The sequence below is a fragment of the Emys orbicularis genome, chromosome 23 (assembly GCF_028017835.1).
Source record: "Emys orbicularis isolate rEmyOrb1 chromosome 23, rEmyOrb1.hap1, whole genome shotgun sequence".
Lineage (NCBI taxonomy): Eukaryota > Metazoa > Chordata > Testudines > Emydidae > Emys > Emys orbicularis.
In genome coordinates, this window is record NC_088705.1 from 7,438,286 (window position 1) to 7,466,205 (window position 27,920).

Below are 27,920 nucleotides of genomic sequence, written 5' to 3' on the forward strand. Positions count from 1 at the left end.
TTAAAACTGTTTTAATTAAAATAGTTAAATGAAATATTAAAAAAAAAACAAAAAAACCCAAAATTAAATCGACTGTGTCAGTCAGGTCAACATGAGAAACTTAAAATATTGGCTTCTGCAGCTAACTCAGTCATCTTCACCTTCACTTTCCTGTTTGTTCATAATCTGGAAAAGAAAAACAAGCTGTCCTGCTTTTTCAGGTCCCAAACGATTTCTCAATTTGGAATGAATTATTCTTTCTACACCGGCAGAAGAGATACGGCTGTTAAAAGTGAGATTATCACTTCAACAGTCTCTGAATCCAAGTGCTTAAGTGACTTCCACCAGTTCACTGGTGTGATTTTCTTTAAAACATCATCAGTAAACATATATTTCTTGAATGGTTCTTATTCCCAAACTAGGTCTCTTTTACGCCTGCTGCCATTATAGGTTTTCCCTTCTAGTGAGAGAATGGTATGGTAGATCTCAAATCAATGAAGGCTACACTCAGAAAGACCTCAAGACTTCTTGAATATGCTGCTCAGACAGTTTCACTTTTGTTTCTACTGCCTGTCCCTCCCTTCTCACATTTTTTTCCAGACTTCTTCTCCTTGTCCAGATCTATTCCGCCCCCAACAATCTTCTATTCATTGAACTTTTTGAAACTTTGCACTTTTAGAAAGAGGTAAGGGATTGACTATGTGTACACAAATTTGCAGAGGGACAATAGGGTTGACGTCTGTTATTTCTCACCTCTATATATTTATTTATTTTAAAACATTTTTGCTGTTAACAAGCACTATATCTCTGGAGACACAAATCCACAGTTTGATAACTGCAAAACTAAGCATCTCTGATGGTATCTTCTAGACTGAGCACTGAGTCCCATTGGGTAGATAGAAAGATTAACCTAAATAATCTATACAGAAGCCTGTGGAACCCCATAAAACTGGGTCCCTAATCCATGAATTATTGGAACTCATTTACAAAACTTTTCTTAAACATGACATGAATATATTGTCTCATACTATAGAATTAGACTTTATAATCCCTATTCCATGATGAGATATCTTTGAGCTATAATGTATCTTAATTAAAACTATCTTTAGATAGGTTTTTTCCTCAAAAATAATGTTATCAAAAAATCGGATTTAAATAAAAAAAGATCCGATTTTTTTATATTTAAAAAAAAATTATTGATTTTTATCCACCCTGGCCACAGGTCATTGTAAAATAGCCTCCTTCACTGCCCATTGCAGCCAATGGGATCTGAGAGCGGTCAGCGCCTCTGCATATTAGGCCCTAGATGTCTCCAGTGGACACTCAAAATTAGCAGTTGTTTTTGAACATTTAGGCCTAAGTGAAGTGAGGCGGCAGGTAATAGAACCCAGGAGTCCTGGCTCCCAGGCCTGTCCTGTGCTCCAGCCATTAGACCACCTTGCTAGATAAGGATATGAAAATCTTTTCAAGTAAGTGATGTCCTTCTGAAGGTTGCCTTGGAGTGACCGGTGTGTGCTGTAGAGGAGAGGGTGTGTTTGGGTGAGGCGGTGAGCAGGGGCAGGTAGAGAAGCGAAGGTGTGACGGGTGAGGAAGTGGAGGCGCTCTCGGGGGTGGCTGGCCTGTGCTATCCCAGAGTATGAATCGTGGGTGAATGGATCACCCCTAGATGTGTACAGGTGAGAGGTGAGCAGACTCAGCATGTGTGTTGCCTGAAAGAATCAGCGTCATTCTCAGTGTGGAAGGAGCTTGTTAGGGCAGCTAACTCTGCCTAAGCCACCTAACTGGTTATTTAACTGGCTCTAATGAGAGGCACAATGCTGGGATCTTAATCTTTGTGCAGTGTGGGCCCTTCCTAGCCAGCAAGTGCCATGCGAGGAGCCATGAGGATGAAGCTCCCAGAGCCCCCTCAGTCTCCTTGGAGCCTCTGGCCTTTGGTCCACTTCTGGTAGTGGGACCTGCCTTGCTGCTGCGCCCAGTGCAGAAGGGAGGAGAGGGTTTCACACAAGATTGCTTGAGCTGCTTCGAAACAGGGTCTTGGACAAACACGGGAGGTCGGATGCCCCGGTGGCATGGTTTCAAGTCTCAGCAGGGGTGTCTCCACCCTTCTCCTGCTAGAAATCGGTGGAGTCCCAGACCGTTTGCTCTGAGACATTTAACAACTCAGGTCAGATCCCATGGTGTTTATCCCTGGCCAAAATCTGCCCCCTCCACCACTGCTGCACAGCATGCTTTCCACTAGCCCTCCAGCTGGCTGCCTCCTCTACCCAAGAAGCGGCTGCATTTTGGTGTGCTATATAGGCTAAGGGCTTTGGGATCCCCCTCGTAATGTAAAATACACGTCTACGGGGATGTTCAGAGAAGCACTTGCAAACTTTAGCTAATTAGCTGTCCAGCCGCCCTATGTAAATGCACATGGCTTGGGACCAGATGGTGACGGTCACCATTTTGAGAGAGAGAGAGAGAGACCTGGGTTGTGATGTGAGCACCAGCTTTGCCCTTTGCCAGGAAACGGCTTGGACCACTGGAGCAGGTGGCAGCACAAGTTCCAGGCCCTAAACAGGGACTTGCTCACCTTGCCTCTGTTGTAACTTGTGAAAGATCCTCAAAAGATGCTACAGTATGCCTGGAGGGAAATGATGATATCCCCATTTTACAGAAGGGGAAACTGAGGTACAGAGAGTGACTTCTCCAAGACCAGGTGGCGGGTCAGTATGTGAGCTGGAAATAGAGGAAATTGCATAGAGCAGCGTTTTGCTGAAAGCCCTGCTCTAAGACACTTTTTATTGGAGCTATTCCTTTCCTCTTGTAGCAAACACCTCCAGTGTAGCCCCTAGGCCAGTTAGACAGCACATTTCTCTAGAGGATTTCCATTTCTTGAGCTTTATTCAGATTTACAGCTGGGTTTTCTGCAGGATCCAAAGGGGATCACCAATTCAGTTGCAGCGAGGAGGCTGCAGGAGGAAGACAGACAGACAGACAAATGCACACACCCTGGCTGGTTGTACATGTGAGCACATCTGCATGCTCTTGGTCGGTGTCCTGATGCATGCTGCAGAAACAAGCCCACGAGGGATTGTGTGTGAGCAACAGCCTATCTGGAGACCCTACAGGTTGCATGCAGCATCTCACGTCCTGGACTGAGATTGAAGGGAGAGACCTGGTTGTGTGTGGCGAGCCCCGAGGCTCCCAGGACTGAGCATTGCAGAGAAAGATAAGCTGGCTTTTCCTCTCCTTTAATCTCTCTGCTCCTTGCTGCTCCCCATCTCCACCCCCTTTGACTAGCTTCCCCCACAACCCCTGCTTCTCATTTTTCTCCTGTGAGTCAGTGGTGGTGGAAGGGGGCTGACTGAACTGGGTGTTTCCCTGCCTCCTGCTGCAGGAGCCTTTGCAGAGGGAGCAGGCAAGTTGAGGCATTGCTGTGGAGATGATGGAAATGGATGTTTGCAGGCTCCTCCAAAAGCTGAGTGCACAGAGAGCTCAGGCCTAGCTCTGGCCTGAAACGCAGAGTGTGGGGCTGCCTTGCTGAAGGGCCCCTCCCTCTAGAGAAACACCCAGCGAGCCCTTGTGTTTAGTTAGTCCTGAACTAGTAGCACCGTCCCAAGATAGGCAAACTCCGGGCAGGCAACTGCCGGCTTCCAGCATGCAGCTGTGGGACTGGGTGGAGCGAGCCCCTCCCCGAGCAGTGCCTGCTCCTGACTCCGCACTCTTTGCTGTTCCAGACCTGGCCCCTCACCGTTCTGCAGAGGCTCCTAACCTGCACCTACTTCAGTCTTGGATCCCTCCTGCAGCCGCAGCTCTGCCAATGGCCCTCAGTTTTGATCAGCACCTTCTCCTGTTCCCGCCCTGCTCCTCACAGCGCCCTGCCAGGGCGCTTCAGTTCTGACCTGCAGCCCCCGTCTGTCCTGGCTCTAGGTCTCTCTGGAGCAGACCCTGCCAAGCCCCAACTCTCTCTCTCGTGAGCTTAGGCTCCTGGAAGTGAAAGGCTGGGATGCTCCGTCCCCAGGGGTGATCAGCGGAGACCTGGAGAGGTCTCTTCATCCTGCTGTGTGGGGTGCACCCCCTAAACCCCGCCTCTGTCGGCCTGGGGCTGCAGTGGCTAGAATCCATGGCACCCTTTTGCTTTACTCCATGCCTGGTAGGTAGCTGCTCTGTGCTGTGTGGTACTGGCAGGTAGGCAGCTGGAATGCAGCTGCCTCGGCCCCAGTCGGAGTGAACAGAGCAGAGGCTGAGGTTGATGTGTTTGGGTCAGGCCCCACGGTGCTGGCGGCTGTCTGCTCTGTGTCCACACCAATTGATTTGCACTGAATAGCAACTCGGCTGCAGATCCGGCTCTGTCTCATTGTGACAACATGGCACTGACTAGTGCTGGGCACCCCCGTCAGTGGGGCCATCTGGATGCCTCTCAAACCAACCTGCAGCCTCTGCTCTGCGCTTTCTTAGCCTAGGCCTGTGCCTCTATCTGAGCCTGTGCCACAAGGGAGAAATGGCTGGGAAGCAGAATTTCCTCCATATTCTTCAGTGAACTTTGCGTTCAGGAATTGCTTAGGGTTAGAGTCGGTGCAGGGCTCCTGGCAGGCATTTGGATGCCTGAGTGGCACGTGCACATGGTACTGTCCTGCTGCTGTCGTTGTGCATTCTGTGTAGCTATGAAAATCAAATTCCCCCTACCATTTCAACTTGATACAGGATTCCTCTTTACTTCAGGCCCTAAATTGTATTGTTGTGTTACTGTGAGCTGTGGACCAGCTGCCACGCTCCACCCCAGAAGCAGCTGCATTTCAGGGGTGGGTGGAATTATTCCTGTTGGCTGTTGTTGGTACAGTCAGTAAAGTGCCTTCTGTCTGAGAAGAGCTAGAGGAATGGAAGACTCTTCTCCTCCCATCAGCGGTCCAAACCAATCATTTCTGTGTGATCTCTTCCCAGCTGTTGAGGGGATTTAGGCAAAATGTACCTTCTTTAATATTTTGGGTTATTTTATGAAATAACCTCTTTTTAAAAGCAATACTTAAGATTTTCCCAGTTTTTCTGATGCTGTACTCCTGGGCAAAGCCTTGGTTAACACAAAGGTAGGGTTGAGAATGTATTAACCTGAGTGTTATGTTTTCCAAACACAAAGACCAAACACAGACTTTCAGCCTGAATATCTTTTGTTTTAGATGAAGCATAACCACGAACAAGAAAGAACAAAAGCAAAAGCCTCCAGGAGAGAGCCCAATGTGTGTGTGCGCCTTTGTGACAATCTGCACTGGACTGAACACAAAATGGCTGCCTGCCACAGTAGAGGCCTTAGAGATGTAAAGGTGCAGCTCGGGTGGGTGCATGGGCACGGTGGGCTCTGTGGCCTGCGGATGGGTGAATGGCGATGTTTGGGGCCTGTATGGGCAGCTGAGATCCAAGATGTTGGAATCTCTTGAATCTTTAAGTTTGGGCCTGCACTTCCGTTGGTTGAGAAGCGAGAGCCAAAGTGGCTAGGAGGGAATATTAGGGTTTGTGGCTGGGTCTATCAGAGTTGTTGCAAAGTTGGCTTTTAAAACCAGCTTATTGGTGCTCTCTTCTCTGGGGAAAACCACTGTGGGGAGAGTGTAGAGTGCTTCTATCTCTTTACTTTGGGGTGGGGCCAGATCCCAAAGTCCTTCTCAAGCCAAGCTCTTGCTGCAGTCTAGTTGTTTGCCTGAGCTAATGGCCTCTGGATCCACTCCAGGAGGCTGTGCCCGAGATACCTCCCAGCATGGGGAGGCCAAGGTTTCCTCATCCAGAAGGATTTCTCTTTCTGCTCCTTCGCTTCCAGTCTGGGAGCTCATGCGAACCAGACACATGGTTTTCTGAACTGGAGCTTATTTAGCGTATCCAGCCGGTGTGTACTGGCTGGGGTGAGCAAATCCAGGGCAATTCACCAAGGACATATGGAGAGTGAGATGCCAGTTACATCTGGACATGTTGCTACCAGCACAGGCTGCAGCTGGATTAAATTCCTCAGCCGTGAAAATCAGCAGCTTCCACTAAAGGCTCAGACTTCTGTCTGTCTGTCTTCCCTTTCAGCTGAGTTTGTGCTGCTGCTTCTAGGTCTTGCTGGTCCATTTCCTAGGTGAGCCCGAGCCCGTGTGGGTATTGCGGAGGGAGGATTCTACCCTGCAGTATTTCTAGCTGTGCTGTACGTAAATACAGGGCCCTGGTAGGGCCATGCCTACAACCCTTGTTTTTCTGGGAATGGAGTACTGGGTGTTGTAGAAAGGGCAGCCGTGGCCATATTAGACTCTAGCAGCCACGTAAGGTACCGAGAGAGAACCAGAAACCCATGCTTTGAGCATCCCCTGTCCAATAAGATGTAAACCCAAGGGCCTGACCTTTTGTGGTTATTAGCGATCTCATGGCTCTGCGTATGAGGAAAGGGGCGTTGGCGCCGGTGTCCTGGCCACATGACAATTTGGATAATTTATATCCGGCCTGCGCAATTTCAAGTGGATACAGACCTCTCCTTCACTTCCTGCCCTAAGCTGCTGCCGGTCACTTGCCTGCAGCTGCCATGCTCCACTCTAGAGCTGGCTGTGTTCCCGTGATCAGGGATGGGATTCCTGCGACGTGTGTCGAGTAACGTTTGCAAAGCGCTATGGATCCCTGTGCATGAATGGGGCTGCCTAAACTTAAGATCAATGTCCATGGTCTGTGTATGTGCATGGAGGAATATCTTTCTAGGAGCTACAGACCCGATTCAACACAGCACTTCCGGGCATTCCCCTGAATCAGAGGGAACTGCTCGGGTGAGCATGTGCTTAAGTGCCTTGCTGGACTGGGGGCCTATGTGGGAGAGCGAGAGGTGGTAAACATGGGGATGGGTTTGTGAATCATGCAGCTCCTTCCTCCCGTAGCAAGGGAGAGTAGGTTGGACCCTAAAGTGGAACGTGTTCTCTGTGCTGCTGACACAGTGGGCTGTGGTGGTCAAAGTTGCTCCCCGGCGTGGCAGCCAGCTGGTGAGCTTGGTTCTCCCGTTCAGTCGGTGCAGGGCGAGTGGAACTCTTCCGCTGTGGCTCAATGGGACGGGAGGCCCTTTTCCCAAGCAGGGATGCCCTTCTGCTTCCCTGCAGCACTGGATGGGACCCAGGGCAGCATCTCCTTTGGCAGCAATGCCCGCTGTTCGCCATGGCTGACGTGATGACTCATGATGTGTTGCAACAGCAGCATAAGGAGAGGAGCAGGGCAGCGTTCAACGCCGCACGTGGCTCCTCGCTTTGTGCATTATCAGCCCTTTTAATTATAGTGCATTCCACTTGGGCTGTGAAAACAACCCGCAGCTAACGCCGCCCCTTTGTGTAAGTGTTCATTTAGCAGGGCCCGATCCTGCACACGCTGACGTTCGAGGGTGTCCGGCTTTTGGCTTTGACAGGAGCGGGGCAGAGGGCATAGCGAGCTCAGAGAGAGGGAAACTTGTTGGAGAGCGCAATGCAATGTACCAACACCAGCATGGGTTCTGCCTAGAGGGAAGTTGGGGAAGTTTTTCTATGCAAGATGCCGCTTGGCTGGGGGTAGCTCCGGCTGTGTGTTTGCTGGTGGCATGCACAATGTGCAAGGTGCTGTCCATATGGGAGGGAAACACCGTCCCTGCCCCACAGAGCAGCAAAGCTAAGGGCTGTGGGGGAGGGGAGAGCTGCCTGTTCACACTGTCCACCTACACATGGATTCCAGTGCAAAGCTCTGCATCTGCTTTGGGTAACTCCTTTCAGTCTGCAGCGGTGTCTCACCGGGGTAATTAAATGGCACACGCCAGAGAGCGTGTTTGGACTCAGGAAGCGGCAGGGGTGGGGAAATGGGAGGTGTTGGAGGGCCTTCTCCCTGGAGGGGAAGCGAAGTGAGAGTTTGGGGAATCTCCTCCCGCAGAAAAAAATATTTGGAAACTGCCTGCCGCTTGGTGCAAAGCATCGTCCTGAACCAGAGATCAGACCCCTCCTGGCTGGGGTGGTTTAGGAAGATCCAAAGAGGCCAGGGGTGAGCCCCAGCAAAGGCAGGGAAATCCAGCCCTCCTACCCCACTTTGAACACTGCCAAGGGAGAACCCAGCCGCCCCCAGGGCAGGGAGCTGAGTGCCTCCTGCTGTTCCTGATGCCGTCCGCAATCCCATTACCACTTGGGTGGAAATCAAAAGAATTCCCCACGCTTTCCAAGGGATCAGCCCTTTCTTGAGTTCTGTAATCATCCCGCTCCCCTCCCCGGGCACTGTCTGCCCGCCACCTGCATCTGGCAAGGGCTGTGCCGCAGAAGGTGCTGTCCCCAAGACAGAATGGCGTTTTTGCATGTTTGAAAATAACCGAGCTTTACTAGAGTGTGTGTGGGAGGGAGGACAACTGGAATGTGTGTTGGCATGGCCCTTTCAGTTAAAACTATCGATTCGCAGGGAGTTCCATTTTCTGGGGATGTGCCGTTAATAACAATAATGCACAGCTCTTATAGGGCTGTTCATCAGCAGATCTCCAAGTGCTTTACAAAGGAGGTCAGTGTCATTATCCCCACTTTCCTGATGGGGAAACCAAGGCCCAGAGAGGGGAAGTGACATGCCCAGGGTCAGCCAGCAGACCAGTGGCAGAGCCAAGAATAGAACCCAGGTCTCTTGGGTCCCAGCTCTATCCACTAGTGTACATTGCCTGTCCCACTAGGCCTCAGAGGCGCTTTAGATTCAGATTCACTTGGTAGGACAGGGAATTAAACCAGTAAACAGGAGTGAAGCCCTTGTAGTAATAGTAGTGTGATGCGCTGGCTTATTTGCGCATGCCATTGTCTTCTAGTAGTGGATGTAATCCAAAGTGCTCCGCTGCATGTCATAGCCCTGTACTGTGAACAGCTGATGGAGATTCTTTAGCTCATTGTAGGGGCCTGGTTTCCATTGGCATGAGGTTCCCAGTGGCCATGGTGTGTAGCATATTGACAACACGTTCCTAGGGAACGTGAATTTGCTGATACTTGGCACTTTACATTGTGTGAACATCAGTCAATCTCACTGCCCCGGGGGTCACTGATTACTGTCGTCACCTCCCATTTTACACATGGGAAACCAAGGCACAGAGTGGTTAGGTGACTTGCCCAAGGTCGTGCTGCAGGTTGGCAGCAGAGCCAGGGGTAGGACTCGGGAACCTGACCCTGATTCCCTGCCCCATTCTCAAACCACTAGCTAATGCTGCCTCTCTCATTACCCCTGCTATGTGTGCTAACCCCAAGGCAATGGGGATCCCCACCACCTGGGTAACAGGTGTCTCTTCCTACCTTGGCCCAGTGCCTTCTGGGTGAAGTTTCAGCTCCGTCCCCTGCTCCAGACAACTTTGGGGCACGTCCTTCGCTCCCTACGGTGTGATCCTGCTGGAGCATGAGCTGTATGTTGGACATATGGGTCATCACGCAGACTAGGCTCTGGCTGGAATATAGTGCTGGGTCGAGGCAGAGTGAAGCAGCCACGCTGTTAATGTAGCTACCTCAAGGACACGTGCTCCTGGCAAGGATCCAGCTTGTCTGATGCGGTCAACCTCTGTCTTTCCTCCGAACACTGAACAGGACGGAGCCATCGGTGATACGTGTACAAACAGCCCCATGTGCTCCCGGTCTGGGACATGTGCCTGACCCATCTGGCCGTGCTGAGGAATCCCACAGGAGCACGTCTGTAAGGTCTGCAGGGAAGGCCCTCTGAGCCCTGTGTCTAAGGGCTGGGGGCAGCAGGGAGCGGTCACCCCAGAGTGCAGAGACAACTGACGTACCAGGACTTACAAAATGAGCCTCCGAACTGGGGCTGAGGATGACTCTCCAGTGGGATTGGAGCTGAAGCCTGTGCAGGGTGGGGCTGTGGGGTACCCCGGGGGAGAGAAGGGGCACACAGAGCCCTCTGCTCCCTTCCTGCCCTGGGCTCCTCTCCCACCCCGTAGTCCCCCATCCCTGGTGCCTGGCCCTCCGGCCCCCTCCTCAGCGCTCTCTGATCCCAGCTGCCTGGTGTCCTCCCCGCACCCTGCCAGGCATTGTTTCCCCCTGGATGAGGGACACTGCAAGGGAGAATTGGCAGACTCCCCTTCTGTCTCTCCACACTGCAGCTGCAGCCAGCCTCTTGCACTTTTCCTTGGGTTGTGCAACAGACCCGGCCGGACCTCCCCGCATGCCAGATGGTGCTGGCCTGCCCTTCCCGGGGATCCTCTCTCCAGAGTCCTGATGAATATTCAGCAGTGAGAGGCAGAGGTTCAGCTCCCCAGAAGAGCAGGAGCGGTAGGGGGAGGGCCATGCCAGCCAGCAGGAATGAACTGTGATGCCCATGGAATGGGAGGGGAGCAGAGCTTGAGAGGAAGGGACCCCAGTGCTGGAGAGGGGCCGAGATGAATGCTGACAAGTGAGGGGCATGCACCATTGTAGGGGGGAGGTGTGGGGAGGAAGGGAGTGTGGTTTGGATTGGTTGCCAAGACCCCTGGGTTCTATTCCTGGCTCTGCCAGGCTCCGTGTCACTCCCTGGGCAAGTTACAGCCCCTTGCTATGCCTCAGTTTCCCCTTCTGGAAAATGAGGATAATCCTGATCTGCCTCTCAGGGGGCTGTGAGGCTCAGGCCAGGTCCACACAAGAAATGTTTGCTGATCTAGCCGTGTCAGCTGGGCGGTGGCTGGTTTTTGTATGGCATTTCTAAACTGTCCAAGATCCCAGTGTAGGCGCAGTTCTACTGGCACAAAAGTGCTTTGGTGGATACAGAGTATGTCGCTCAGGGAACCAGTATAAACTATACCAGCAGAAGCACTCTTTTGCTGGTATAATCTCTGTCTTCACTTGGAGGGCTTACCAGTATAACCCTGCCAGCAAAGCTTTCTAGTGTAGCCCTGGCCTTAGCGCCACGTGTGTCTGTGTTAGTGACCCTTCGCACTTCCCTACCACTTTGCAAGCCTTCATTAGTTCTGAGAGGAAACAGGTCAGCATCAATTTCCAGATGGGGAAACTGAGGCACAACATGGGGCTGTGGCTCACCCAGGGTCCCAGGGAGTGAGTGGCAGAGCCAGGAATAGTCGAGTCACTAAACAGGCTCCCCCCTGCATAGGTGTTTCTGTAGTACCCACGGGGTCTGCGACCCACAGGGGTTTGGCTGGGGGATGGTTATCAGACCGTGGGGCTGCTAGCTGGTTGCTGCTAATTCCCCAGCTCCCTCTCCCCCCCCAGAGCCTTCCAGACTCCCAGGCCAGTGCATTCATGGGTCGTGCCCTCCCTGGAGTACCGCCGGTCACTTGGGTGGGACAGGCCCTGGGTGACTGTCTCCATATGCAGGAGTGGGGGTGGAGGGATGTCCTGCTCAGCTGGGTGATGAGGTCTCGTGCACACCCCCCTCCCCAGTCAAAGAGAAGTCGGCCCAGTATCCGAAGGGAGGCTGCTCTGCTGCTTGGGCCACTAGGACCACTCTCATCCCTCCTGAGTTAGTCGGCTAGATCTGCTTTGGGGTCGCTTTTCTGTAGGGTCCCCCTCCCTCAGTGGTATCAGAGAGCTGGGGGGAGGGGATGATCGTGCCAACCAGGGTGAAACTGCCTAGTGCTCTGGGAACAACCGTCCATCTCCCTGCTGACTGCGTGTGTGTGTCCGTCCAAGCCTGGGGATAGTTACTCCTGAGCTGTCTCTGCCTCATCGCCCTGGTCTGTCCCAAAGGCTCGCCCTTAGTCCAGGAAAAGCCCCTGCTACCCCGGACACCAGAGTGGAAGTTCCAGCTGAAAATCTGCTAGCTCCTGACAGCTGCCAACTCGGGTTTGGGAGAGAGCAACAGGTCTGCTCCCTCCAGCAGGGCCCAGCGAAAGGGCTCACTGGAATTTCCACGGGCACAGGCCGACGGCTCCCCGGGGTTTCCCAGGCCCCTCTAGGTGGGAGCTGGCTCCCTCTTGCCTTTGCCCTGCGGCCCATACAGGCTTGTTCCTGCTGGGCTGTATCGCTCCAGGTAGTTGCCTGGAAGCCGGGCGGGTGGGAAGCGTTTGCTGAACTCTTCCCGCTCTGGATGCGGCATCTGTGCTCGGGGACAGACACTGGGCCTGGGGGGGGGGTGCAGGGGAGGGGCTGCTTTTCTCTTTCAATGAATGAACTGTGCAGTTGGAACAGCTGGGGGCTGGTATTCACTCCCCTGCTGGCCTCCAAGGAGATGCAGAGACCCAGGGAGATGAGATCCCTCCCCCCACTGCGCCCCGCTCCTCTCCCTGTCCTTGAGTTCACACTTCTCCAGCCCCGCTCTCTGTATGGAGGCTGCTGCACCAGCAGTGTCTCTGTGCGGCTGGTTTTGTGCATCTTCCTGCCGGATCCCGAGGCACAGATGAGCGTGAAGGAGAGAGGCAGCAGAAAGCGCCGGGGATGCTGAGTGCTGGGGGGCAGCTGGATAAAGGCAACAGCCTGAGCTGGGACGCCGGTGTGGCAGGAGTTCCTGGCTGTGTAGCCCCATCTCCGGAGGGTCCCTTGGCGCCAGAGCCTACCAGCCGCTGGGATGGTGGTTTTCCTCGGCAGAAACCTCCCCTCCCTCCTGACTCTGTTTAAGAAGAAAGGTGAGTACAGCCTCGGTGGGACGATCCCTTGTCCTTCTGCATCCCTGGCCACTGGCGACCTCCAAGCATGAAGCCTCCCTGCCCCCCTTGTGTTGTGGGGCTGGGCTGGCTCCCCGGCGTGGTGCGAGAAGGATCCCGTTCTAGCTGGCTGCCTCTCTGGGTCGGGCAGGGAAAGGTCACCCCAGCAGCAGCTGCTCTTGTTAGGAAGTTAACGTAATAAACCAGCGAGCTGCTTCCTGCCTGAAGATGACTCGCAGAGTGTGCCCGGGCTGGGGGAGTGATCGTGTTGAACTCACAGCAATAAAGGGCTTGGTTGGGATTTGCACGGTCCTATGGGGGTGGACCGGGGTCCTGGATGAAGGCATTGGCCCTGGTGGGGTGTGAGAGAGAGCTCCTGGGTCCCATAAACTGGGTTGTGTGTGCTTTGTGGTCTCCGTCCCAACTTATCCTGGATGCTTTGGCCCTGCTGTTTCTGCCCATGTCCGACCCTGCAGCTGGCTGGCTGCAGATGCTGCTGGCTGGGAGACAATCTCTTTTTCTGTGCGGCTTAGCAGGGTGGAATCCTGTCTATTGTCCTGTGTCCTTTCCCCATTGTGCAGATCTGGAGCTGCTGCAGCAGTCGGTATTTCATCTGCCTGGCTTTTAATCTGAGTGCATACATGGGGTGTGTGCAGCAGTGGCAGAGATGCTGTGGAGGAGGGGTGGTTCTCTAGCTATTTGGGCTAGAGGCCGTGTGCGTGTGTGTGTGTGTGTGTGGCCTGCCGACTGGGCGATTGGCAAAGAAGACACTGGGAAGTGTGTGCAGGGGGACGGTCGGTGCCTCTGTGGTGATTCCACGGCCTCTGTCAGCTACTCATCCTCTCCCGTCCTTTCTTCAGCACAAAGTTGTTTTTCTCTCCACTGCTGCAGGGCAGCTAGAATGAGATGAGCCGTAATGGGCAGGAAACATAGGCTGAAGGGGGAGAGCCTGCCGAGCTAACTCTGCACCCGCCTATCTCCCAGGGTAGACAGTGGGAAGCGTGACCCCCCACAGAACTCATCCAGGAGATCCTGGAGCCCAGGGCAGCTGGTGAGAGCCAGCTACTGATGCCTCAGTCCACTGAGCAGCTGTGTGTATGGAGGCTGTTTTGAGATGAGAATCTAGCGTGCTACCACAAGGAAAGGGATGATTTCACTGGAATGGGGTAGGAAGTGTGGCCTAATAGATAAAGGAGGGGACTGGAAGTTAGGAGATCTGGGTTCTGCTCCCGGCTCGACTGGGTGCGCCAGTCGCAGCCTCCCTCTGTGCCTCAGTTTCCCCATTTTAAAAAACTGGGTAAATACTTCCCTGCCTCACAGGGGGATTGTGGGGATCAGTTAATTCCTGTGTTTGAGGGGCTTTGAGACGCCTGGTTGGAGTGCTGTAAGGGGTGTAAATGCTGAGGTGGGAGGAGAATCTTCTGCTTTATTTACTTGTTTCGCTTCAGACTCCCACCCCCTCCCCTGCCACTTATCTCCTTTGCTGGTGGCAAACCTGCGTCCAATGTACCAACTCGCTTTCCCTGGACAAAGATGCTGGTAGACGGATGGGCCCAGGGCCTGCACCCCCAGCTTTGTCCTTCTCAGGCAAGGGAGGATGAAACCTCCCCAGTGTGGGCAGCGCTTGAGAAACCTGTCTCCACTGTATCGATTCGTTGCTAAGCTGAGAAAAGGCAGGTGGGGGCGAGGTGTTCCAGGGCAGCCTGGGGTCGGCATGTAGAAGGCTTCAGTGCACTAGTAACTAGTGGGGTGAAGTAGGGCAATAGCCTGGGCTAAGAACCAGCCTGGACTCCTGGGTTCTTTTTCCAGCTCTGCCACTGATTGGCTGGGACACCTCATTCAGAGATGAATTGATTCCAAGGCCAGAAGGGACCATGAGATCATGTTGTCTGACCCCCTGCGGAGAACAGGCCAGAGAACTTCCCCCACGTCCCCCTGCGTTGGGCCCTGTAACCTGTGTTCGACCAGAGCATCTCTTCCAAAAAGAGAGTTTTGCTCTGAAGATGACATCGGGGCAAGTCCCTTCACCTCTCTGTGGCTTGGGATAATAATCCTCCCCTCCCTCTGATGGGGTCTGAGGGTGAAGTACGGTTCAAAGGTATAAGTGCTACCTGCCTGGAGAGAAGAGGTGCAAAGCTGAGGGAAAGTATGAGATCGTGGACAGAAAGGGGAATGTGGGAGGAAGGCCTCGTGGAATGGGAAGGAGAGAGCCAGTTTGGAAGGTGCGTGGCTGGGGTGGGATCTGATCTCCAACCACAGCGTTTGGTAGGTCCCAGTTATTGTCCTGGTCTTCAACCCTTTCCCTCCTTCATCTCTTCTGGCTGTGAGAAGCCCAGGGAGAATACTCTGAAGCAAGTGCTTCCTCCTTCTTGCTGGTCTGTGGGCAGAAGAAATGAATGCAAATTTCTGGCGTGGATAAATAAAGCCTTGTCTATGCACGCAAGTCGTACTGCTGTAGCCATAGTGGGATAGTTACAGCGATACCAACCCTCTAGGGTGGATGCAGATCTACTGGTATAAAGGTGCTTTTACCGTGTACCGGTCCCTTCCTGTACGGGAATAGCTATACTGGTAAAATTGCCTCCACACTAGGGCTTGCACTGGTATAACTACTGATAGAAAATCACACCCCTAACCGACAGTTATACTGGTACAAAATCTGTGTAGCCCAGGTAAAGCAAGTAATGCCCAGTGACTAGAGCAGGGGGTTGGGACTCAAAGCCCCTAGGCTCTGTTCCTGGCTCTCCCACTGACTCACTGTGTGACTCTGGGCAAGTGATTTGTGCCTCAGTTTCCCCATCTGTGAAATGGGGATAATTATCTGTGAATAAATCCCACTGTAGCCAGTTAGTGACAACTTTGAATCCTGTGCTAAACCCTGCAGCTGCTCAGAACTTCACAGAGACCGTGGGGATAGAAAATTGGTCCTCCTGTTTCATTTCAAATCCACAGGCCCCTGCCACTTGAATGTAAGGAGATTCTCTTTTAGTTATTATCCACATAGGGGCTATGACTCAGTTGAGCTATTCTGATTCCACCTAGTGGAAGACAATGATGCCCCCAAAAGCTAGTTTATTACACTATATAGCAACTTCATGGGGAAGAGAGGCAATTATGATGCTTAATTAGTGTTTGTAATGTGCTTTGAGATCCTCAGATGAAAGGGGCTGTATAATAAGGACAACGTATTAGTCATTTATTGGCTCGAAGTTGGGCTATAAATAGCATGTCAATACTATTATTAGGGATGTATTTAAGGGCCTGACTGTTTCTCAAGATATTTTGATCACTAGGGCAGCAATAAATCAGCCGGCAATTACCCTCTCGCTCTGAGATTATGCCAAACAGCCCCCTGGTCCCATCCTGCAAGGCACTGGGCACCCTCTGCTCCCATTGGGTTAGGATTGGCTCCTTAGTCCCTGAGGTGAAGTTGGAGGCGTTGGGGCTCTGTGGAGGACTCTCCCCCGGGCTGGTGTGGCCTGTCCCTTTAAGTTGCCCTGAACTGCTGGCTCATTTGGTTTGTGTGCAAGGTGCACAGATATTTCTGGTATCAGTCATGTGATACACCCTGGGGAGCTTTCACTTATTCAGTGCATTCATTTTAAAGGCACAGGATCCACTTCCAAAAGAGCAGAGTCAGACCTGCAGGGGCTGGTGGGGAAGGTATTAGATCACCTCGGCCAGCGCAGGGTTGTCGGAGGAGCTGACTGTGAAGAGTTCTGCTGCAACGGAGAGAGGAAATGCAAAAGCCCTGGACTTGCCTAGCTGGCTTGTTGATTCCTGCTAGCATCGCAGAGTCAGAAATGCCAGGCCATGGGGATACAGACTCCAGCAGAGGGGACACCAAGGGGATGGTTCCTAGAGCAGAGACTGCGGCCAGGTCTACACTATAAACGTACATCGGTATAACTACGTCGCTCAGAGGTGTGAAAAATCCACCCCCCGAAGCACCGCACTTTTACCAACCTAACCCCCGGTGTGGGCAGCGCAAGGGCAATGGGAGGGCCTCTCCCGTCGGCATAGCTACCGCCTCTCCCGTCGGCATAGCTACTGCGCCATAGTAGTGTCTTCACTAACGTGCAGTAGCGGCAGCTTTTTAAATGTAGTCCTGCCCTGAGCACTGACCTTCCCCAGCAGGGCCAAGCCTTCAGCTGTCTAGCTTTGCCCCTAGCTTCGTCAGGGAAAGCTATTTAACCCCAGCCCTGCCCCCCAAGGGTGATGGAGATCCTCCTAATGCTTAGGAAGGATGGTCCAGTGACCAGGGCACCGAGCAGGCACTTGAGAGAGCTGGGGTCAGTTCCCGGCTCTGCCACAAGTTGCTGTATGATGCACTGAATCCACCCTGGGCCTCAGCTCCTGTCTGTACGGGATGGGATGGCCCCTCCCTACCTGCGGCTCGCCTGGCACGACGGGCACTGGGTAGAGCCCTGGGGGTGAAGCAGGAGTCGTTGGCATCCCACTGGTGTGGCCGGGGGGATGTGTGAGCAGGACCAGGTGGGAGCGAGAGAGCCAAGGCCGTCAGTGAGTCCAGGGAACTCACGCGTGCTGCTTCCCCAGAAATCCTCCGGTGTCCCCCCATTTGCACACCTGCTTCTGTTCAGGCTCCCCCCCCCCACTTTCTGTGATGCACTCTCCCCTCCCACCCCCCAAACACCTGCTATCTGTGCAAGCTGTTGATGGGAACCATGCAACCAAGGGGAATTTCCCACGGCCTTTAGCGGGGCTGGAAGCCAGTCGCCCAGAGCTGCCCTTCACCCTTCCTGAGCCTCATGCAGCCCAAACGATAACGCATCAGTCCCCCTCCGTACCCCAGCTGGGCACCAGGATTCCTGCAGGCCAGGTGGCTGCACTGTTCTGCTTCCATCTCGCTGACAGAGTCAGTCAGCCCGGAGCGAGGATAGGAGCAAATACTTGTCCCTCGCGGTGCTGGCCGGGAAGCTGTGAGTGAGTGTGAGGGCTGCTCAGCACTGGCGGGGGGTGGGGGGGAGGGAGGGAGCCCAGGCCTGGAGCTGTCTCCTCCCCATCCCACTGGAGGGCGCCAGGAGCCCCCACGGCAGGGGCTGGGATGTGGGGGTGCTAGGCTGATTCCTTTTGCCTTCCCAGGCTCTGCCAAGGCTGAGAAGAACAAGAGGCTGAATGTCCAGTACAAGGCGGGAGAGGAGCGGCCCGACAATGTCTTCTTCCCCAGCAGCCGCCCGCCGCACCTGGAAGAGCTGCACAACCAGGCTCAGGCAGGACTCAAATCTCTGCAGCACCAAGGTACGCACCGTCCCAGGGGGCTGCTTGTCCACTCCCGGTACCCTGCTCTGCGCCTGCTTCCCCCTGAGCATGCCTCCAGGGGAGAGGGGCTCCCAGGGGGTGGGGCAGGCCTGCTGCTCCCTGGGGATACAAATGGGGCACGTGCCTTGGTGGGAGGCGAGCGTCAGAGGAGGCAGCACTGGTGCAGCCGACAAACTGAAGGGGAGGAAAAGCCAAAGCAGGAGGGGGTCACATAAATCTGACACTCTCCCCCCGCTCAAATCTCACTCTCTCCCACAGGCCCAGTATGTATGTTCCACCAGCCTGCACCTACCCACGCTGCCCCTGCTCGTCGGTCGGACAGGCAGGGGGCTGTGGGTGGGCTGTTTGTGTGTCTGACCAGAGGTCCAGTCACTGTGGGGCTGGCAGAGAAGGTGGAGTGGTTGCGGCGGGGTGTGTGTGGGGGAGGGGGGTGTATTGATCTGCAGGACACACAGGGCCAGCATCACCTGCTGTCCCCCAGCCCTGCTCTGGGCTGCTCCGTTCCTGCGCCCGCGGGCCATGGCCTCCAAGCACAGCGGTTCTGCCAGCCCGCAGTTTGATGGGACTCCTCCTCTCTTACATTTTCCTTAGGGATTTTTTTCCATCTTTCCTCTTCCAGAAAAACAAAAACAAACCAGAAGCGGCTGGGACCACGGAGACAGCAACAGCATCCAGGTTGGTGACTGCCCTCACCCCTGCCTCTCTGGGCTAGGGTGCTGGTTGGCATGCAGCGCACTCTGCTGATGCACATGGCAGTCATTGCCCCTGCAGTGGGGCAGGAACAGCGTTGGGCGGTGAATGTTCCTGGCTGCTCCCCAGCCCCCATCATGGGGAAGGCCTGGGCATCCCCGAGACGTTCTCTCTCGGGCGCCTTCCCGCTCACGCTGGATCTAAAGGAGCATCCTGGCAAGCAGCTTCTCAGGGGCGATGGCCGGGGAAGGGAAACCCTGGGGGAACACGAGGAGCTGAGAGATGCAATCAGATGCTGTGACACTAAGAAGCAGCAGGACATATGAGCGGATAGGGCTGAGTCAGGGCCATGTGGTTCTTAGGTGGTTCTGCAGCGGATCAGGGAGAACGGAGCCCAGTGCTGCTGATTGTGCTGGGGAAAGGCAGGCCCTGCAAACAAGCAGCCACATGGAGCTGGTGTCCTGGCGCATGCTATTCCCTTCACTGCAGTTATTCCCTTCGGTTTATCTTGGCAGTAACGAGCGGTGGGGAGGGCCTGCCCGACTGTGACCCACTCGGCTCATGTCCAGAGTCCCTCCCCAGTCTCTAACAGCCAAGAAATGCCGACCCCTTTAGCCAAAGCTTGGTTTTGGCCAGTCTCTGGGCCTCTGACCCTCTTCCGCCCACGCCCTTCTCTCCCCTAGAGCCTCACTGGGTGTATTTGCTCAAACAGCTGTCTAGTTTTTTGCCTCTGTAATTCAGTAGGGCAGACAGAGCCACCAGGGAAGGCAAACCCGAGACCTGAGACCTCTGTCCTACACAGTACCTCATCTAGAGCCCTGTGGAGCAGGTTCTGAACTCCTCAGTATCAAATGTTAGAGAATTCAGAGAAGAGCAGCAACCGTGATTCATAGGCTGGCATGGTTCATCTAAATGTATCCAGTTGGGCTGAGGCTAAGCGGAGGATACACTCTAATGCTCGCTCTGCCTTGTGAGACAGGGATTATCATCTCTGCTTTGCAAAATGGGGAAACTGAGGCAGAAAGCAGCTAAGTGACTTGGCCAAGGCCACCCAACAAGTCACTGGGGCTGGAGCCCAGATCTCGTGACTTCCAGTCCAGTGCTTGAACCACACGACTATTCATGTTGGCTGCAGACACCCCAGCTGCAGACCCTTGATTCAGTTGCCATAATATCAAGCAAGGAAAATGTAGGTTGGCTGTCAGGACGTATTCCCCACTGATAGGGTCTGATGGGCTTTGAAACGGTCTCTCAGGGGAATGTGGGGGAGCCCCAGAGCTGGCGACATTGAAAATGAGACTGGCCAAAGCTCTAGCAAAGGAGCAGAGCCGCGCCGGGCCGCAAGCTGGCAGCCTTAACGCCTGAGTGTGTGTAGACGGGGGAGGGAGGAGGCACAGAGGAGAGGTGGGGAAGATGGACAGTGTGGTGGTTTTCAGAGAGAGGCAGCAGAAATAAACTGCAGGGTGTTGCTGGCAAACGCAGCTGCCCATTTGCCAGCTGGGATTTTGTGCTGCTGTTTCACCCAGGGAGGGGGCTCTGGGGTCCCGCTGCAGCAAATCGCAGCCCCACCACTGTGCGATTGTTTGCATCCCTCCCAGTGCCTTTCCTAATCATCTACAGGCCGCTCCCTCATTCCCATCGGGCATGTTCGAGCGGCGCTCCCTCCCTTGGGGAGAATGAGATGAAATCCTGGAAGCGCAGGGCGTGTGTAGACACATGCAGCGGTGCCGAGGGCCGCGTGGAACTCTCATGCTGGTTCACACCAGGGTTACGCCGGTTTGGCTGCACTCGCTTGGGAGCCAGGTTAAATTCAGCTGCAATCAGTGCATCCCCAGTCAGACAACTGCAGCTGGCCACTGGCTGCGAAGGGCTTGTTTTCACGGTACGTGAAGTAGGCAGCACCATCTGGTGCCAGGTCAGGTCACTGCTGGGCATTCATTCCCTCTGGCTGGGTCTCCTCTGTCAAGGGGGCCCAGGGCCTGGCTGAACACACCTTAGGACAGGGGGCTTTCCCGCCTGCACTCTCCGGCCCCGTTTCCTAGTTGAGGGGGTTCTGCCTGCATGCAGATGGGGCTGGGCCTCCGAGAAGTTTTATGTCTTCAAAGTGTGGAGCTGCTGAGTTGCTTTCTGGCTGAGAAGGGACCCTGTTGGGGGACTCTGACGCTGGGGAGCTTCTTGCAGAAGGAGGGAGGCATCTGTCCCTATAGGGCTCGGGACTTATTTGAACCCGTTCTCCTCCCCACGCAGTCTTCCCACACCTCTGCGGAGGACGATGAGATTTCCTTCCGAAGCAGGACCCAGTCGTGCACGACAGAGAATGCCTCCGAGGACGCCCTCTCCATCCGCTCGGAGATGATCCAGAGGAAAGGTACCAGCCGCGGGCGGGATGGGAGTTTTGGGGAGGGTGAGCCATCTGGACGGCGTGAGAATCCAGCCGAGCCGCGTGAGCTGGGGTTTGGGTGGCCTGAGGACTGCTGGGTGATTCCACAAGGGACATCAAGCCTGTCCTTTGGGCCAGAGCTCTCAGCTGAGATGGGGGGAGGGACTGTTCCGGGGTTAGGGCGGGGCGGGGTAAGTACTCTTCCAGGCTCTGCCCGGGGCAGCTTCCGCTCACAATAGATTGTGCAGATGTTCAGTGTATGCTCACGCAGCTGTCAGGGCTCCGCTGGTCGTCCTGAGCCTGGCTCCCCCGCACTGGGGCTGGATTGTGCTCTAGGGCAGGAGCAGGGAGAACTCCTGGCAGAGTGACAGCGGAACGGTGGGCGAGGCAGTGGGAGATCATTTCCCTGGTAGCTTTGCCAAGGTTTACCAGGACTCAGTTTCCACAGGCATTCCTTTGTTAGCCGCCACGGCTACTTGGTGTTGATTCCCTCCAAAGTATCAATATAAGCATATACGGCCTTATATTCGATACCCAGCTACAGTCCAGTTGTAAGCATTGGCCAAAAGCCGGTTCAGACCTGGGAGACACCTTCCCATCATGGCATGGCTCCAGAGGGGTAAGGAAAGCTCTGACAAGCAGCCCTAGAACACGGGACATTTTGTGCTCTGTAACAAACAAGCGACGGCATTGCTGGTTATTGGACCTTCACTAAACTCAGCTGTAGCAGCTGAGAGCTGCACTCTGCTTTCTCCAAGGTTTCCTTATCTCACTTTGCCGTGTTTTCCCCTAGCTACCGGACTAAGCATTTTCTACCAATTACTCACTGCACCTGCTGCCCAATTACCCATGTTTTCTTTATTTCTAGTGCTTGGCCCAACCCTTAAATAAGATAACTGGTATTTCCAGGGTCGCTACAAGTTTACCACAAACAGTTCCCCTTTCTCATGGTCTCGGTCTGGGGCCTCTCACTCATGGTAAAATCCAACCTCCATTTAAAACCATTGTTTACTTAGGTCTGATGCGGCTGGTCCCCGCTTGCCAGCCTGGGACTTGATTTCATCTTAACTGCGTTTCAGGTTCCACCTTCCGGCCTCACGACTCCTTCCCCAAATCCTCGGAGAAGGCAGGGAAAAGGAGGAAGGAGAGGAGGACGACGGTGCTGGGCATCCCCCAGCATGTCCAGAAGGAGCTGGGTAAGGAGGGCGGATGGGCCTTGCTGGAGGGAGAGCTCAGGGACAGCGGCCGCTCCGTGTGCATGAGTGAGCCAGAGTTCTCTCCCTGCTCAGACTTCGGCTCCGGGCTCAGGCTAGGAGCTGGCTTGTTCCTGGAGGTCCCCGTGCCACCCCTTTAGCAGTGGAGTGTCCAAGGGGCAGTGGGGAGGCGTCAGAGCGTAAGGCAAAAGGGACCACCAGAGCCCCCGGTCTGACCTCCTGTGTAGAAGAGGCCATCACCCCGTCCAGCCAGTTCACACCCTGACAACCAGACTCAGACCATGGTATTACAGCCCTCAGGAGTCTGAACTACTGGGTATCACAGGGAGAGAACAGGCAGGATTGAGCTGCACTTAGGCCCCGGCCATGGCCAGCGTTGATTTAAGTGAGCCCTGCCAGCCCATAGTAACCCCTGTCTGCAATCAGCGAGGGCTGCCTGCCCGCCGGGATCGGTTTATAATGATACTGGATTTTGCTCCTATCCACTCTCAGGTCTGAGAAACAGTCACGAGCCGAGGAAACGTCCTGGCAGCGTTTCTCCCAGAGATGGCCCCAGGCAGGCTGGGAGCCCCCACAGCCCGGCATCCCTGCCCTTGGTGAATGGCGGTGAGGCAGACGGTGGCATGATTCACATCCCCACCATCAATGGAAACCTGCAGCCCCCGCCGACCCCCAAGGGTGGCGCCCGTGTATCCCTGCAAGCCCTGGAGGAGGCAGAGTCAGACGCAGCCATCCAGAGGCACATCAACCATGTCTACTACGATGACTCACTGCTGGGGAGGAGGACGGCAGCCAAGCTGTCTCCCTTCCTGAGGCCGAAGTCACTGGCTGTGCCGGGCATGACCACCAACCCCAGCCCTCCCCCGGAGCTGCGGGGCCCTGTTATGTCCATTTCCCCCCAGGCCACCTACATGTCCAAGATCATTCCCAACGCCATCCTGCCCCCCATGGTGGACGTCATTGCGCTGAGCAGGAGCAGCGTGCGGACGCTGAGCCGCTGCAGCCTGGTTTCCTCCAGCCCGGCCTCAGTCCGCTCCCTCGCCCGCTTCTCGGAGCCCAGTGCCCGCAGCCGGGAGCACTCCTCCTCCAGCGACAACTGGAGCCACTCCCAGTCCACGGAGACCATCGTGTCCGACAGCTCCACCATCTCCTCGCAGGGCGGCTCAGACAGCAGGAAGGGGGAGGCCGGGCCACCCAGCGAGGCGGATACGGCAGGCCGGTCCGACACAGACCAGCTCAGTGTCTACAGTGCCGCGAGCTGCACCAACTCCTGTTCCAAGGCCAGGCCTGTCTACACGGCCCACGGCCTGCTGGCGGTGGGGCCGGGGGGCAGCAGCGGCAGGGCCTCACCTGCGTACAGCACTAGCAGCATGGCGGATGGCTCGGACACCGTGAGCGTGAGGAGCGACCGCTCTTCCACACGCAGCGTATCCCTCAGGAAGATGAAGAAGCCGCCGGCACCCCCCAGGAGGACCCACTCCCTGCACCAAAAGGCTCAGCAGAGGCAGCAGGTGGTGGGTGAGGGGGGACAGAAGGTGCTGGGCCTGCCCCCTAAGCCAGATCCCAGACACCAGCGTGAGCCGTGGACACCGCGCCTGGAGAGCCAGAGCCCCCTGGCCGAGGACGAGGTTTTCTCGCCCTGCTCGCTGAGCGAGACGAGCAGCATCCGCTCTGACAGCCTGGCCTACTCGGCCGACGCCAGCTCCCCCGACGTGTCCCGGTGCAGCCCAGTGCCAGGGGAGAAGCTCCGGAGGGAGGTGGAGGGGGTGGCCGTCATCCTCAGGGAGCAGCAGGCCACCCCCAGGCAGAGCTCCCCCGAGGGATTCAAGCGCACCATGTCGCCCTCCAGTGGCTACTCGAGTCAGAGCGGCACCCCCACCCTCCCCACCAAAGGGCTTGGCCCTCACACCTCATCTCCAGGAAAGAGGAGGCCCCAGCCAAAGAAACCGGAGAGGGTCTGCTCGCTGCAGTCTCCTGCGCTGTCCATCTCCTCCTCACTGACATCCTTATCTTCCTCCACCTCCGACCCAGCCCCTGCCGAGACCGTGGCACCCCCAGCTGGCCCGGCCCTTTCCTGGCAGAGTAGAATGGACAGGTTTATTATTCCTCCTCACCCCAAGGTGCCGGCCCCTATCTCCCCCCCGCCCACCAAGCCCCGGCAGGCAGCGCCTTCTGCCAGTCCCACTGTCTCCTCCCCTGCCCCAAGCACGGCCAGCCAGAAGCCCAGCAGCAGGTCACCCCCTCCATCTCCTCCACCTCCCTACCATCCTCCTCCACCACCAGTGAAAAAGGCTGAGACAAGTCCAGAAGCCCCCCACTCAGAGACGACCCGGGAGGCGCCTCAGGACCCTTCGTGGCCCCCACCTCCTCCCCCAGCGCTGGACGAACAGGATCTGTCCATGGCGGACTTCCCTCCCCCAGACGAGGCCGGCTTCTCCACCCTGCCGGAGCCGCTCCCAGTCACCGGAACCGCAGTGTCTTCTTCCGTTGCAGCGCAGCCCGAGCCCGCGGGCTCAGAGCAGCCGGCCAGCCCCAAAGCAGCACCCACAGGGGATGGTCCGGGGGCCGCCTCGCTCGCATTCTCCGCCAAAGTCTCCTCAAGGACTCAGCAGCAACAGGGCCCCTTGGCTGGGTCAACACTGCCAGCTCCCGCCGCGGAGTTGCCCATGCCCCCCGCCATGCCCCCATCAGCCGGAGCAACGCCTGGCTTGCAGCCTAGCCAGGCCAGTCCTGCGGTGCCTGCAGCCCCGCCTCCCGCACCTGCGGCTCCAGCCCCGCCCACAGCTCTCCAGCCTCAAGCAAGCCTTAAGAAGACAGCGAATGGCTCCCGGCTGGATCCTAAGAAGGAGCCTGTCTCTCGCAGTAAGAGCAACCCCACGCCAAAGGAGGACGCAAACCTCCCCATCGTCACTCCCTCCCTGCTGCAGATGGTGCGCCTGCGCTCGGTCAACGTGGATGGGCATGCGCCGGCCGGCCCAGGCAAGCAGCCGCCTGGCCAGAACGGACAGGGCGCCGATGGCGTAGGGAAGCAGCCTCAGCAGGTCCCCCAGAAACCCATCCGCAAGTCCCTGTCCCTGCGGCAGTCCCCTTCTTCCAAAGACACCGTGCCTTTGAACCAGCTGCAAAATGCCGTACGGCTGAAGACTTCCCCCTTGTCCTCCAGAGACGCCCCGACCTCCAGACTGGCGGACTGGACCAACGGCAACAAGCTGACTCTCCCAGGCCACGCAGCCTCTAGCTCGGAGCCCACCGCTGGGGATGCCAAGGACGGCCAGGTGTCCCCCATCCACAAATCACCTGCCTCCACCGCCAGCTTCATCTTCGCCAAGAGCTCCAAGAAGCTGGTCATAGAGACCCCATCTTCCCCAGAGGCCCAGGCCGACCTGAAGAGGAACTTGGTAGCTGAGCTGATGAATTTTGCCGGACAGCGCTCCACAGTCCCAACAATGTCCCAGCAGGGCCAGGTGCCCCCTGGCAAGCCACAAGCACAGAGGAAGTCCAGCAAGGTCCCACCTCCCATAGCCAGGAAGCCTTCGCTTGGCATGGGGCAGCCTCAGTCACCTATGAGCCCAAAGCCGCAGGGGGAGGAAGTGCTGAACTGTTCCCTACCAGACAGTAAAGCAAAGGCTCCCTCGGCAGAAGAGAACAGGACTAAGAGCGAACTGTCTGTGAACGCGGCCCCCCAAGCCGACAGCAGCAGAGCCGGGCACCTGGCAGGCCCAGAGACTCCCCCTGCATAAGGTACAGAGGGATGGAGGGGCGGAGGTAGTTCCCGATAGAAAACGCAGGGTGTAACAGGGTACTGTAGGTGCCAGGCAGCTTCTCATCCCTGCCAGTGCACCCCACTCCTGACCTGCAGCCCCCCCACTTGCAACTCTGCCAATGCACCCCACTCCTGACCTGCAGCCCCCCCGCCCCCCCACTGCAGCTCTCCTCGGGCATAACTCTTCCGTTGCCCTGCACTCACCCTGTCTCTACCCAGGAGTGGCGCCAGGGTTTTTGCCACCCTAGGCGGCAGCGCTGCTCCTCTGAGCATTCAGGGGGCCTGGGGTCTTCGGCGGCGGGGGTCCTTCTGCTCCGCGTCTTCGGGGCACTTCGGTGGCGGGTCCTGGAGCGAGTGAAGGACCCGCCGCCGAATTTCCGCCAAAGATCTGGAGTGGAAGGACCCCCCGCCGCTGAATTTCCGCCGAGGGCGGCAAAATGCCGCCCCCCAAATCCTGCCGCCCTAGGCGACCGCCTCTGGTCGCCTAGTGGAAGCACCGGCCCTGTCTCTACCGGCAGGAACAGGGCTAGAAGACAGAGAGAGGATGATGACGGAACCCTCTAAAGAATAGCTTAGTGCTAGGCAGGGCTGGTGGGGAGAATTGTGACTCTGACCTGTCTCCTGATGCCTGAATCAAAGGGAGACGAGGAACAAACGTAGCCCTGTTAGGATCCCCACTAGCGCTGGCTGTTTGGCCTAGTTTGACCCCATCCCTCTGTCTAAACACCAGTCAGTCCAGAAACAACCTGGCTCAAAGCTGCTCGGAAACAGGCTGATGTGCTGGGAGGTAACTCCACCTCTTGGGGCATTAAACCGTGGCTGGGGGGTTTGCACAAGCCCAGGCTGTATCAGTTCAGGCTCTACAGCTTTAGAAACCAGCAGTGAGTGTCAGGTGATGGCTGACACCAAGATCGAACCAGGGGCTTCCAGAGCTACCAGCATGGGCGAGAGCCCCCAGCTCTGTAACAGGCTCAGCCAGAGGGGTGCCTGTAATGCGCACTGCCTGGTGGGTCAGCTATTACCGGGCTGGGCTCAGGATAATCTAACGGGAATCGCTCTCCTTTTCCTGCAGACAAACGGGAAGAGACAGCCTGAAGGAAGCTGCGTGCTTGTGCCCCGACCTACAGGAATACAAATCTCTCTCAGGGACCTGAGCAGGTGAAAGGATGAGCGTGGAGCTGGCACGACTGACTGAGTAAAAGGAAGCAAACAGCCTTAGCCTCTGATGGCCTTGATGATATTTATGCAAAAACTGGTGTTGGTTTCACTTTCTTCAATAATACAGCTTTATTTTGCATTTTAAAAAAAACAAAAAAACATCCAAAGCCCAGTCCTGGAGTCCGGCGCCTCCCCCTTCACCTGTTGGATTTGCCGGTTGTGTTTGTGCAGGAGGGAAGGCTGCAGAGAAGCCGCTGCGAGGAATGTGGGGCGGTGTTCTTATAAGACCACCTGAAGCACGGCCTCTTGGCCGGGACAGGGGGCAGCATGGGCGCGGAGGAGGCCTGGCTGTGGGCTCGTTTTTCCACGGCACGGAGGATCGGCTCTATTCTGTGCACCTGAGATGGCACAAAATCAAAGCACTTCTTAAAAAGAAGCTGAAGGCGCGTCCCGAATGCTATGGACTCGATGGCTGACGCATGGCTGGCTGGCTAAGGAGTTCCTCTGCCGGCTTTGCTGCAAGGGCTCTTCTTGCGTGTTCCGGGACATGCACCGTGTAGTGCTAGATTTGCCCCTGACTGGCTTTGGAAAGGCACAGCACCAGGCCTGAGGCACATGGAGGCTGGCAGCAGCTTGGCCTAGGTGCGGTCAAGGCCTCTGTCTTGCTGGGTGCCCGCCCCGGGCTCAAGGACCACTTCAGTGACAATGTGCAGGGGGGTGAGCCCTGGCTGCAGGTGGAGGGGAAATGGGGCCCAGGCTGCTAAAGACCTCAGAGCTGTTACAGCAGACAAGCCAGGTAGCCCAGGCCAAGCCCCCTCCTGCATCAGGCTGCCTGCTGTCCCATCTCTCTCTAGGGCTGTTACAGGACAGTGGGCAGGCGAGGCCACGGTGCCAGAGGGGAAGCACTGCGTGAGCCAGGCCGCCTGT

The 27,920-nt window shown here is 55.9% G+C and overlaps 1 protein-coding gene across 1 annotated transcript in view; it reads left to right on the forward strand.

Moving 5' to 3' along the window:
• NHSL3 (NHS like 3) overlaps window positions 1-25,812 on the forward strand; it is a 48,272-nt gene extending 22,460 nt beyond the window's left edge. The window contains exons 2-6 of the mRNA XM_065421903.1: window positions 17,612-17,767; window positions 18,408-18,463; window positions 20,726-20,846; window positions 21,938-22,054; window positions 22,565-25,812. Coding sequence (XP_065277975.1) covers window positions 17,612-17,767; window positions 18,408-18,463; window positions 20,726-20,846; window positions 21,938-22,054; window positions 22,565-25,812 — 3,698 coding nt within the window. The remainder of the gene's footprint in view (window positions 1-17,611; window positions 17,768-18,407; window positions 18,464-20,725; window positions 20,847-21,937; window positions 22,055-22,564) is intronic.
• The last annotated feature ends 2,108 nt before the right edge of the window (window positions 25,813-27,920 follow it).